Source organism: Marmota flaviventris, chromosome 2 (genome assembly GCF_047511675.1).
Source record: "Marmota flaviventris isolate mMarFla1 chromosome 2, mMarFla1.hap1, whole genome shotgun sequence".
Lineage (NCBI taxonomy): Eukaryota > Metazoa > Chordata > Mammalia > Rodentia > Sciuridae > Marmota > Marmota flaviventris.
The window spans coordinates 12,062,418-12,076,046 of record NC_092499.1 but is presented as its reverse complement, the minus strand read 5'-3'; the positions used below and the strand labels follow the sequence as shown (position 1 = coordinate 12,076,046).

The 13,629-nt window shown below is 36.6% G+C and overlaps 1 protein-coding gene across 3 annotated transcripts in view; it reads left to right on the top strand.

Annotated features, from left to right (window-relative positions):
- The window catches only part of Unc79 (unc-79 homolog, NALCN channel complex subunit), a 216,084-nt gene that overhangs the window by 157,880 nt on the left and 44,575 nt on the right, over nucleotides 1–13,629 (top strand). For all 3 annotated transcript variants that reach the window (XM_071606555.1, XM_027931618.3, XM_071606553.1), the window contains 5 exons: nucleotides 4,028–4,140; nucleotides 4,228–4,313; nucleotides 5,045–5,218; nucleotides 7,523–7,591; nucleotides 10,440–10,550. In XM_071606555.1, coding sequence (XP_071462656.1) covers nucleotides 4,028–4,140; nucleotides 4,228–4,313; nucleotides 5,045–5,218; nucleotides 7,523–7,591; nucleotides 10,440–10,550 — 553 coding nt within the window. The remainder of the gene's footprint in view (nucleotides 1–4,027; nucleotides 4,141–4,227; nucleotides 4,314–5,044; nucleotides 5,219–7,522; nucleotides 7,592–10,439; nucleotides 10,551–13,629) is intronic.

Here is a 13,629-nt window from a genome sequence, read left to right as displayed (position 1 = left end):
GATTGAACTCAGAGGCATTCAACCACTGAGCCCCATCCCCAGCCCTTTTTATTTTTCATTTTGAGACAAGGACTCCCTAGGTTGCTTAGGGCCTTACTAAGTGGCTGAGGCTGGCTTTGAAATCATGATCCTCCTGCATCAGCCTCCCAAGCCTCTGGGATTTCAGGTGTGTGCCAGTGTATCTTAGCGAAAATTAAAAATTTTAAAAAGGAAGAATTAAAAAGAAGAAAAATAAAAGATCACTCTGGCTTATATGATTTGAAACAAGTCACGGGAGTGAGTGGAAGCAGGGAAGTCAGTTTAGAAACCATTTCAGTGGAGCAAGTAGAGGAGGATGGTGACTTGCTCTCAGGTGGTGAGGAGTTGTCACATTAAGGATAATTCAGGAAATACTTTAGATAAAGGAAATATCATAGAGCCAACAGAATTTTCTGATAGATTGGATGTTTGCTGCAGAGGTAGAGAGGAGGCAAGAATGACACCCAGGCTTTGGTATGAACAACTGGTGGAGGGATGTGCCACTTACTGAGGTGGAGGGCCTAGGTGAGAGCCAGCACCATGAGTGGCTATCACCCACTAAATGCTAACCACCTGAAGTTATGTTAGTCACAAGATATGAAAGACTGGGTATTATTTTTCTCTTGGGTATCCTTCCCAAAAGACAAGTCACAAACCTGCATAACTGCCTTTCTCACCCTGATCTGCCTGCATTCTGTGTGTGCAGCAGCTACAACACAATAATCCCACTAGTAATGGGGAGTGAAAATGCTTAAAGCCAATGTCCACCTCCAGAGAGGCTGACACTATTGTGATGTTCTTCTACCATGGATTAGTTTTGTCTATCGTAGGGCTTCATGTAATGGAATTAAACCACATATGCTCTTTTGTGTCTGACTGCTTTACTCAACAGTGTCTTGAGATTTATCCATGTTGTTGCTTATATCTGTAGTTTGTTTCTTTTCCAGAGCTGAATAGTGTCCTATAGTTTGTTTATTCACTTTCTGTTGAAGGACTTTGGGTTATTTCTGGTTTGGGGCAATTATAAATAGAACTGCTATGAATATTCTTATACAAGCCTTTTTGTAAAAAATGTTTGCATTTTCTCTTGGGGATGGATTCATGTCTCACAGGATAGGAGTATGTTTAATGTCATAAGAAATCACCAGCACTTCTCTTACATAAAGATGCTTATATAGAGATTGTTGTAACATTTCTGTTATGTATAAAATAGTAACCATGTTATATTCCCATCATCAATGTATGAGACTTGGGATTGTTCCACATCTTTGCCATATTTAGTGTTGTTGACTTAAAATTTTAACCACTCAGGTGGGTGTTTAGTGGGTATCTCATTGTAGTTTTAAATTCCATCCTTTGATATATTCTTTTGTGAAATGTCTGCTCAAATCTTTTGCATCTTTTTAATTGAATTGTTGTCTTTATCCAGAGTTGTAGGAATTCTTTACATATTCTGAATATAGTCCTTTATTAAATATTTGAAGAACATATTCACCCAGTCTTGGACTTATCTATTCCTTTTCTTAATGGTATTATTTGCTGAGGAATATTTAATCCAGATGAATTCTAATTTATTAAAACTTTTTAAAAAATTACAATTGTTGCTTCCTGTTATTTGTCTAAGAACATTTTGTCTCCTTCCAAGTCATGCAGATATTCCCCAGTGTTTCCTTCTAAAACTTTATGGTTTTAGTGTTTATGTTTAGCATTTATATGATCCATCTCAAATTAATTTTTATGTATTGTGTGAATTAGGGCTAGGGCATTCTTTTTTATCCAGGGTGGATATAGTTATTTCAGCATCATTAAAAATGGAAAAAACTCAATGGATCCCTACAATGTCTGTTAAACTCAAAATACCATATAAGGGCAGGTCTATTATATGTGTTTTGTGTATGTTCTATGTGTTGACCCTTAAGCTAATACCCACACTTGATTATAGTAGCTGTGTAGTAAGTCTTGAATCAGGCAGTATGAGGCCTCCAACTTTAACTTATCTTTTTCAAGATTGGTTTGGATATCTAGAGTCTTTACATTTCCATATAAATTTTTAATGCTTCTCATTTTTTTTATCAAAAAAGCCTTCTGGGATTATATTAAAAGTATAAATCAATTTTATATAAATGACATTGAAATATTCAATTCATGAACATGATAATGTGTCTCCATTTCATTAGATCTTTAAATTCTCTAAGCAGTGTTTTTTTAGTTTTCAGGTAGATTTTGTGTATATCTTTTGTTAAATTTATTCTCAAGAATTTTGTTTTTTAATGCTAATGTAAATGGAATTATGAAAAATTTTATTTTCAACATTTTGTTGCTGGTATATAAATATAAATTGTTTATTATATATTAAGTATAGCCCAGCTAAATTCATTTATTAGTTCCAGATGCTGCTTCGCAGATTCCTTAGGATTTGATTTTGCATGGAAAAACAGCATATCATTTGCAAGCAGTGATAGTTTTACTACTTCCTTTTTGATCTTCCTTTTATTTCTTTTTATTACCTTACTACAATGGCTAGAACCACAAGTAATAGAAATGTGTGAGTGGACATTTTGCTTTGTTTCCTGCCATACAGGGAAAATATTCAGTATCTCACTGCTAGTTATGTTAGCTATAGGTTTTTCACAGATGCCCTTCAGCAAATTGAGGATCTTCGCCCATTTCCAGTTTATTGAGTTTTTAAAATCATGAATGTGTGTTAACTTTGGTAAATTGTATTTTTTGTATCTATTGAAATAATCAAAAGGTTTTGTCCTTTTTAATTTATTTAATTACACTGACTGATTTTTTATTATTAAACTATTCCTATATTCCTTAGATAAACCCTACTTGGTCATGATGTTGTCATTCTTTTAATCTATAGTTGGATTCAGTGTCCATGAGAAGTATAAGTCTGTTTTATCTCTTACCATTTCTTTTTGGTTTCCTTTTTAGTTTCATTTCTTTCTTTCTTTTGATAATGACTTTATCTGATTTTAGCTTTAGGGTCATGGCAATCCCATAAAACAAAGTGGAAAAGGCTCCCTTCTTCTCTTCTCTATTTTCTTAAAGTTATTATACATTTGGGTTTTTTTTTTTTTTTTCCTGAAGAACATTTCTGTCTTAAAAGTTTGAACCAGCATTTCAGGGTGGGCTTGCATAATGAGGTATAATTATACCTATTATAATTAGGTAAGCAGAACTTTTCACCCTTCACCTACCTGAGTGGTTTGATTTCTTCTTTCTTCCTTCTGGTAACTTACTAACCACCTCAGGAAGTCTCCCTTCTGGTCCCTTGGTCTAAGGGGCAGGGCCACATGAAGATCTCTTGGTTCCCCTTTTTGACATGCAGAAGTGAACAGTGGGTGGAGGAAATGCACCTGTCAAAGTCCTATCCTTTCCACAGGTGCCAGCTTGGGTGCCCCAGGAAGACTCCCCAGGTCTCCCAGCCGGGAAGAACCTCTCCCTCACTGCATTTTCCCTAAGAACAGCTCTTGCTTAGCCAATTACACTTTCTTGGGAGGATCTTGCTGATAGTTCTCATCCAGGGTTCTTGTCCTAACTCTGCCATTCTCTAGACATGAGGCCTTTGCAGGTCACCTTTCCCCACTGGTCCTGGGAACCCTCATACATACTTTAGGAGGCCTACAGCAAGCCAGGGATCACTCTGGAATTTCATGATTTTCTCTTTCTTTCTTTTTTTTTAAATATTATTTTTAGTTGTCAATGGATCTTTTACTTATTTATATGCAGTGCTGATGATTGAACCCAGAGTCTCACACATGCCAGGCAAGCGCTCTACCACTGAGCCAAGCAAGACTCCCAGCCCTTATGGTTTTCTTTTTCTAAAAAAAAAAAAAAAAAAAAAAAAATTGTTAACAGGGATTAGGTTTGACTAGACTATTTTATTTTACTGATGGAAATGACAGGTTTTACATAAGATTGTTGTGTAAATGCTTCAACTCTAAATAAATAGACTCTTGGCCCATGGTCTCTTGCATCTTCTCTCCCTGCTGGAACGCAGCATGATGGTTCCTGGCAATGCAGCAGGGGTGGCCAAGCAGTTCCTGCGCTGCATCTTCCATCAACTGGCCCCAAATGGCATCTTCCCGCAGCTGTTCCAGAGCACCATCAAAGGTAATTCCCCTGCTGAGGTCTGGACACAACAGACTTGCTGAGTCTCTGAAACCCGATCTCTACTAAAGCTGATTGTTCACTTTGCAGATGGGACTTTTTTGCGGACCTTAGCCACATCTCTCATGGACTTCAATGAGCTGAGCTCTATTGCTGCTCTCAGCCAGCTCTTGGAGGTAGGTTTGCTTTAATGACACCCTGGGCCCCAGACGAAATTGCATGCCCTATTTGAGTCACTCCATTGAGTACTCCAGCGGGAGAAATCCAAAGTCATTTAACTTGAAAATTAAATTTAGATTTTGTGTGTATTTCTATTCATTTAAAACTTCTAGACTTCCAACTAAGTGGTGAACCCCAGGATTGAAAACTCACCTCCACAAAACTATCCTGCTCTGAATTTTCAAAATGAATGGTGGGTAGAGCATTACTGTATGGCGAGATTTGGATTCCAAGATCCGCAATGTGCTTATTCACAGAGCAGTGTTGTATCGCAAGACTCAGGTTCAAGCCTCTGCTCCGAGGCCTGGTCATTCAGCCATTGCTAGAAGGGAAGCTCCTGCTCCTTAATTTTTAAGTTTTAGTCTTTGTTCTGGAGAATTCTTTCCAGCCAGCAATATTTTTTTTGTCCTTTTAGCACCTAACTACATCAATGATAGCTCCTAAGAAGATATTTCTTATTTGTTGCTCACATTTCACCTCTCAATCAGATCCCAACTCCTTGGAGTTTGTCTGAACGTGTCTATTTTTCTTTACATTTCTCCTGCTTATTGCAATGATTGCCTCATATGGTAGGCACTCAAGGCATGTATATAGCATGAATATGTGATTTTAAAACTGATCTTCAACAAATAGCTGTCTGAATTCCCATGCTGTTTCAGCAGTTGATTGCCTATGCTTTTGTTTTTAGGGTCTAAATAACAAAAAGAATTTACCAGCAGGGGGTGCTATGATACGCTGTTTGGAAAACATTGCTACTTTCATGGAAGCTTTGCCCATGGATTCTCCTAGTAGCCTCTGGACCACAATCAGCAACCAGTTTCAGACATTTTTTGCCAAGCTGCCTGGTGTTTTACCTCTGAAGGTAAGCTGATTCCAGATTTCACTGTGAATTATCTTTTGACCATTTATCTCTAGAGAGCAACACAAGAAGCAAAGTCTTGAGTGATTTGATAAATCCCAAAGGGCTAGAAGGAATCTGTCAGCTGCAGAGTGAAGATTATTATCTGGGTTGTTTTTTGTGCACGATTTAATTAACTTGAAATCAAATGAATCGCTTCTTGATCTGACAAGTGAAGTAACATGTTAACAACTCCACTTCTGAAATGAGTATTATACGAATGTAAAATTTTGTAGAGATCAGCCACCTGCATTGTTGCTAAATTGGCAGACTGCTAATAGGGTCTGTAAGGATGATGAGTCAGGGACCCTTAACTTTTTCTGTGTGCTTTGAGTTTGACATTTGTTTGCAAAACAGGGATACACAGGAAGAATCTTTACTTCTCTCATTCTGTGATCCTTGTTTACCCACAAATCTGGAGTAGCTGAATAAATCCAAGCAAGGAGGATTAGTACTTTGGAAGTATGTCTGTATATAACTACTGTACATACATGCATAAACAAATCAAGGATATGTGTTTTAACTCAGCCACATAGAATCTCCTTTAGACCAGAGTTATTCAGGGTCATTTATTGCTAATAAGCCACATACTCTAAGAAGAGTGCAGCAGGTATGACAAATTCGAATGACCAGGTGCAGATGTGATAGTCAAAATATTTAACGTGAACACTGATCAGTTGGAAGTATTGCCAGCTATAAATTACTGAAATGCCTAGTTTGTGATAATCAGCTCTGCCCGTAGGGACCCTGCCTACAAGGTTAATGACTAAAGTGGAATGATCTAAGATAATAATAAGAATTGGGACCAGACTCTTAAAAATTGTAATGTACCAGTCCTTCTGCTGGGGTCAACTGCTACCCCAGTAGTTATGTGAGAAATGAGGTGTCATGTTGTGGATTTTCCCATCTTTTCTAGGATGACATTTCCTGATTTTTAAATCACTGGGAGGGCCTCATGAGCAGCCAGTTTTCAGCCCCTGGTTTAAATTAAGTAAATTTCACATCAACCGTGATGGGTATTGAGCACATTAAACAGGCCAGCAGTTCCTTTAGAAAGTACTTGTGAGATGCTTTCAGTATTTATGTAAGAATTTCCCCTGCTGGGTCAGATCTGGGCACTGCTTCTGTTTTGTTTTTCATCTCCGAGGAAATTATAAGCCTTTGAAAAACACATGGTTTCACCAGTTTAGAAAAGTGGGTCTCAACCTCCAGTGTGCATCAGTGTCCCTAACATACAGATCACTGGGACTGATTTGAGAGTTCTGATTCAGTAGGGGTGGGGCCAGGGGATTGACAGCCAAACAAGTTTTCAGGTAATGGGCATGCTGCTGGTCCCGGGATTCCACCTGAAGAATCACTGGCTTAATTTACAGTATCTTAAAGAGATTAAAATACACAGCTGCAGAAATTGAACTATAGCCTGCTATTGTGATGTGTTCAGAATGTTAAACAATATTATTGTTTATTCTCTTTTTTGGTACCAGGATTGAACCCAGGGTTGCTTAACTGCTGAACCACATCCCCAGCGCTTTTACTTTTTATTTTAAGACAGGGTCTCAGTAAGTTGCTGAGGCTGGCTTTGAACTTGTGATCCTCCTGCCTCAGCCTCCACAGCTACTGGGATTGCAGGCGTGGGTCACCACGCCCTGCTCGTTGTTTATTCTTGCTGTAACATTTCCCCCAAGTCCCAGTAAACTCAATTTGAAAAGTACATTTTGATGTGAAGTTTTGCCAAAATGGAACTCTAATAAATTTGAAAGTCTAATTTTTCCCTTATAAAAATTTTAATACTTTCCCTCAGACTTTTTTCATGTCTTTTCATGGCAGAGAAAGTGAAGGTGAAACTATTTCTTATTTGGACTAATCATTCTTAAATAAGTTTGATTTTGTTCTATTTCTAACATGGTCGTTTACAAATTAGTGTTATCTCTTTAGAATTGGATTTATGTAAAGTCCTCTTGTCCACCTGTGTGTCCATTCATCCAGCCGGCTATCTGATTCTCCGTGCAACTTTCTGTATGATTAAATTCTAGAGCTGTGTCTTTGAAAAATAGTTTAGAAGCTGTGTTTAATTATTTACTTATTTTAATTGTTTTATTAAAATATTTTAACCTAAAATAATTGTTTTCAACATGAATATATGGCATGGGAAACTGAACAGAGGTAGTTATATTTCAGATTTTTCTTTTTACAAAAATAAATATAAGAAATACGATGTACAAAAGATATGTTAAAGGAACTGAATTCTTTCTTCATGTTTATTCACAGTGTTCTTTAGATTCCAGTTTGAGAATTATGATATGCCTCTTGAAGATACCCTCTACCAATGCCACAAGGGTATGTATGCTTCAGAAAAATATAGCCAGTTCTTTTTTTGGTCATTTTTTAACCTATAAAGACAGGTGCATAGCAATACAGAAGACACAGTCCTGATATCCGTTCCTTTCCTCACACCAGGTCATTGGCTAATACAACATAAGGTCACCATGTGTAGTAGGTTCCCGAGGCCTAGGCTACACCTACCAACCCCTCCTCCATAGACTAATGAGGTGATCCTTCTGAACAGCGCATCATGTTGGTTCCTTCCTTAAAAATCTTGGACAGTGCTTGATTTCTTTCAGGATAGTGTCGGAAATCCTTAACATGGCACACAAAAGTTACCTCATTACTCACCAGCCTACTTTCCAGCTTAGTCTCTGCTTGATTGTCCACCACTGCCGCCTGTGCTCCTGTGAGTCAGCATCGTTATCTTCCTCAAGGCAACAACGCCATTTGTTGAACTCTTACCAAGTGTCAGGCCGCGGGCTCAGTGCGTTCCATGTAGTCTTATTTCATTTCATACCCTCTTTGCCTTTGCTTAGACCTTTTTCTTTCCTGAAATTCTTTGAACTCTTCAGTGAGATGAACTCATTCTTCAAGGTCCCATTTAAATTTTTTAAAATGCTCATATTATTAGTAACATCTGTGTCCTGTATCAGCTCCCACAGCACGTGACTGAGCTGTGTTAGCACTTGATAGTCTCAAAGCCTCCCCAGGGAGTCCATGAGCTTCATGGACTCCAGTACTGTATCTCATTCTGTATCCCTGTTACCATTGTGAATTGCATTATATTCGGTGGTGATATAGTTTGATTTGCAATAGTTTGTAATTACTACTTAATATACCAATAGTGCATGTTTTCTGCAACTGTTTACCTAGACTGTGCTTTTATAGACAAAGCTAGAAAGTTTATGCTGGAAAGTTGCAAAGAGATCATTTGGTTCGATCTACTCATTTATAGATACAGAAACAGGCTCAGAGAGTTGAAGTGTCTTAGCTAAGGTCACACAGCTGGTTCCTAGAATATTTGAAACTTCAACATAGGTTCTTTGGGTCCTATTTTTCTGTTGTTCCATCACCATGCTGGCTTTGCTAAGAGCAATTTTCTTTATAACTTTGAATTGGAGTTTCTCTTTTTGACCAATGAGAGTGCTTATGTGTCAACTTGAGAGGTATTCCTATCCCCACCCTCTGTGTCAGAGTTTCAAATCAGTAGCATTTGAACAAAAAATGCTGAACCAACAGCACTGTTCCAAAAAGTGTAGGATTCCCTACTTGGAAAACACAATAGTTTCTCTGGGGAGTACAAATAAATGGAAGACAATTCTTATGTTCAGGAGCAACTAACATGTAGGGAATTCAGTTTTGTATCAATAAGGAAGGAAAAAAACCTCAAAAATGCACATATTGTTGATTTAGTTTTTCCTTTTCTAGGAATCTATTCTAAGGAAGAAAATGATAATAAAATTTTTATGCTGAAATATATTTATTAGGGTATTACTTATAGAAAATTTGATTTTGTGGCTATTAAAATGAATGGGTTATAAGAATTAAGTGGCACTAGAAATTCTTAATGTTATTAAGCTAATAAAAATATTATATTATAAACATATTTGATCTTATGTGAAAATTCAGATAACTAAACTGGGAAACAATGATGAAGGGAAATATAACAAAAAAAAAACATGAAATAGTAGTATGCATGACTTTTATTTCTTCATGAGTACTTTCCTACATATCCTGTGTTTTACATTAAACATGTATTACTTTTATAATCCAGACACTCCGGACTACAGTGGTTGAGAAGTAGTGAAAATCATGGCATGGAAGTCTTTGGGAGTCTAGTTAAAACCCTGACTTCTCTGCAGAGCAGTTAAACCTCTGGAAAATTGCCCTGGAATTTGGAGTTGAATCCCATTCCATAGCTGTATGGCCTTAGGGAAGTTAGTTGTGTACTTAACTGATTCTGCTGTGAACACAGAGTGATACTAAAGCTTCAGAGGGTTCATAATGAATGGAGAGCTTACTGTTGCCAAGTTCTTTGCATACATTATCTCCTGTAATTCTCACAACAACCCTAATGTGTGTAATCTATTATTTTTCCACTTTTAGAGAAGGAGAAAACTAAGTCTCAGACAGGTTAGATCGCTTATTTAATGTCATCAGAACTAGTGTGAACACACTTAAATCAGATTCTAGAGCTGTGTCATTAACTAACATGCTGTTTCCTAGGATAGTTAAAAAATTTGAATGTGATAAACTGTATGAAAGCAATGAGCTCTGCCTAACACTCAGTAGGTGCTCAAAAAATGTTCCTAAAAACTTAATAAAGTGTACTAAGAAATTAGAACTGGCCCTTTGTGGATGGGATTCAGATGAAGAAACCAAATGAACAAAGTCTTCCTTGGCAGGAAGCTGAGGAAGGGTTTCTATCCAAGCTAATTATACTTGGGTTCTTATATGACAGAGTGGTTTGCACTAGTGAACTGCGGAGACAGGCTTCTGGAGGATCTGAAGCTGAAGAACCAGATACTTAGAGGTTCTGAGGATAGAGTGGAAAATCCTAAAGCAGACCTCACTGGGGCTGGATTTCTTAGGGTGAACAGGGTGGTAGAGTGGTAGTCAGATGGTTTGTAAATGATGCCATGTGGAAAAATGAAGTTTTTGAACAATAAAATCATGCTCTTTGAGTCACTGGTTAAAGGTGTAGTTATACTTTAATTAGACCACCAGGGTTGCTACAGTGGCCACCTGGCAACGATTTTAAATAAAAAAGAATAATTCCATTAAAATATAATGATACTTTAATGGTTTTCTTTATGAAGGAAACAGACAGACATTTTATTTGGCCCCAATCTCATTGCAGAGTTTGTTGGAACCATTTTCAAAACTGCTCAGCTTTGTAATTCAGAATGCTGTCTTCACTCTGGCCTACCTGGTGGAACTGTGTGGCTTATGTTACCGAGCTTTCAGTAAGGTAAGGTTGCATGTGTGTGCTCCTGTGAAACTGGGAACTGGCAGAAATATAGTCTTTCTAATCAGTGTCAAATCCCTATTATTTACTTGCTTTAATACCTTAAAAATTAATAGTTCTTCTAAAGTCTGATAAATAGTATTGGAAGAAAACACTTTAGAAAACAATATACACAAATATTTCTAAAATATGCAGATTTGGAGAATCGAGTATCGTGGATGTTGAGAGCCACAGCCGAAGGGGCCCCAGCAAACTTCCAGCTGCCAGCAAACTTCCAGGGGTACTTTCAGTGAGGGATATTAACTGTCTTAATGATCTTTTAAGGTCCTTTTCAAGGTCACCATCCCAAGGTCAGTGGGTGAGGCGTCACTACCTATCATTTTTATACCCAGAGGGGAACAACACCAGCTGGTCATCTGTAGAAGCCTGTGAAGCACCTTAAGGCTCATCATTTGTCTTTCTCCCAGTTCTGGGTTCATGGCCTCTGCGATTCAAATCTCATCTTTTGTCATCTTGTCCTGATCATGGTTCCTCTATTGAATTATCTTTAGCAACCCCCCTCCCCACAGCTGAGAAAGTGGAAGAATACCGCTTGCCCAGTTAGTACAGCAGCCTTATCGGAACCGGCACATGCTGTCCTGATGGAAAAGCAGAAGGCCAGGAAAACTTGGAGCACTTTTGTTCCTAGGACAGTGTGCGAGTATTACCCTCTTGATCTCCAAATTTTCCAAATGTCTTTTCAATGGGGTCTCTGTTTCTGTTGTTTCTGCTTAAACACTCAGAATGCCCCTTTATTCATGTCACCAAGACTATGAACCCTTTATTTTCTTCATAAAAACCTAATTTTATAACAAGGCTTTCATTCTATTTCAAATGCCCTTGTCTTCTTTCTTACCAACTTGTGTCCATTCTGCCACATTAAATATTCCATGATAATCTTCTCTTTGGCCTGATTATAAACTATTTATTACCCTGCCTGGAGCAATATATTTTCTACTAAGAGAATCAGCATTTTTAAATTCTTTTAAATTTTTCTTAAAAAAATAACTCTCCCCCTTTATTTCACTTTAAAAAAGTACAACTACAACAAAAAGATGTTTTATTTTTAGAATTCATTCTAATTCTTAATTGTCTTTATGTTTAATTTATTTAAATTCTACCTGTTTTAGGGAGGAAGACTCACAATGAGTTTGTACGTCATGTGATGGGCACTATAAGTATTGATTACTATAAGTATTGACTTCCCAGCATTACAAATTTGAGATATCTGTGATTTTGAATGCTATTATACATTATATACCTTCATAATTTTAGTGACATTTCACTACCTGTTGTCATCTATCCTTCCTCATTTCTCCAACACAACATGATTGTTATTTATAGATAGTATTAATCAAGAGTGTCCTACTTTCTTCAAAGATAATGAGAAACTATAAGAAACAGTTTTAAAACAGCAGTATCTACTTACATAATTAAAAGAAAAAGCATGGAAAAGCAAGAGCTTAGGAGACTTCCTTTTCCGGCAACATGGCAGTCCAGATAACCTGGAAACTATCCCACTTAGAATACAGAATTCTGATAAAAATGTAATAAACATGACTTAAAATGTTTAGTTAATTTTATAAGAATGAAAAGGGCAAAAACATGAGCTCAGAACTTAAAATTAACTCTCTCTAAATTGAAGAAATAACCTACTACAAGCTAGATTAACAAAGTCTATAAATAGCAAGTTGTCTCCTCCAAGAATGACCAATATGAAAACAAGACAAAGATTATAAAATCATGCTTTAAGCCAAGTATATAAAAGATAAGAAAAAATGCAGGAAGAAATATAGTCATCACAAAACAGACTGATTAGAATAAAATAGAAAGTTTAGAAATGAAAATCAGTCACTCACATGAGAAAAAATCACATTCCAAGTGTGGAATCTAAGTGATCATTGACAGTATAAACATTGAATTAAACATAGCTAAAGAGAGAATTAGTGCAATGGAAACTAGACCTGAAGAAATCACATACAATGTAACAAAGTGCAATAAAAAGATGAAGGATATAAAGAGAAGTTCTAACATATATCTAATAAGTGTTTCAAAAATGCAAAATAGGCATTTTATCAATTGCAATGTTAATAGAAATCATTAATTTTCTGATTCAGGAAGCACAAGGAGCCCTAAAATGATTACAAATAAACTGAAGTGTTACCTGCTTATGTCATAATTTATATGAATAGGTATAATTTGACAGAAAAACCAAGACAAAGAAACTATTTTAACAGCAACCAAGAGAAAAGACATTAAAGATAGACTGACAACAAACTTTATAATAGCACAATGGAAGCCCAAAGACAATGGAAAAATGAGTTCCAAATGGTAAAAAAAGAACTGTTCTCCTTAAGTTCTCTACCAGCTACAATATCCTTCTGGAGTAAAGAATATATAAATATGCCATCAAGAAGATAAGAAATGTTCTGGTAGAATTTATGGAAACAATACCTATGAGATATATTACAGTAAGAAGAAAATTGAACTAAAATGGAAAAAGTAAAATGTATGAAGGCAGTTTACCAAAGAAGTTGGTGAAGTGTAGAAATGCAAGTGATCATTGAAAATATAAAGCAGCAATAATAATAATAATATTAACCAGATAACTATAAAAACAAAAATGACATGAAAATACTGGATATGAGAGCTTATAAGAAGTGTGTGTGTGTGTGCGCATGTGCATGTACATGCGCATAAGCAATGTTTGTAGTTGGGAATAGGAGCCCAAGCATCCTGTGTATTGTTCACAAGAAGGGCAGAGATGATAAATAACTTTAAATTCTTAAGAATACATATAGCAAGGTGTGCTGGTGCATATCCCTAATCCCAGCAACTCTGGAGATTGAAGCAGGAGGATCACAGGTCCAAGACAGTCTTGGCAATTTGTCTCAAAGTAAAAGATTAATAAGCACTGTGGATGTAGTTCAGTTTAAAATATCCATGGGTTTAATTCCCAGTGCAAAAACAAAAAGGAAAAAAGAAAGGAATATATGTAAATGTTTTAAGTATAAACTCTGAAACATAATGTGTTAGTTCCATA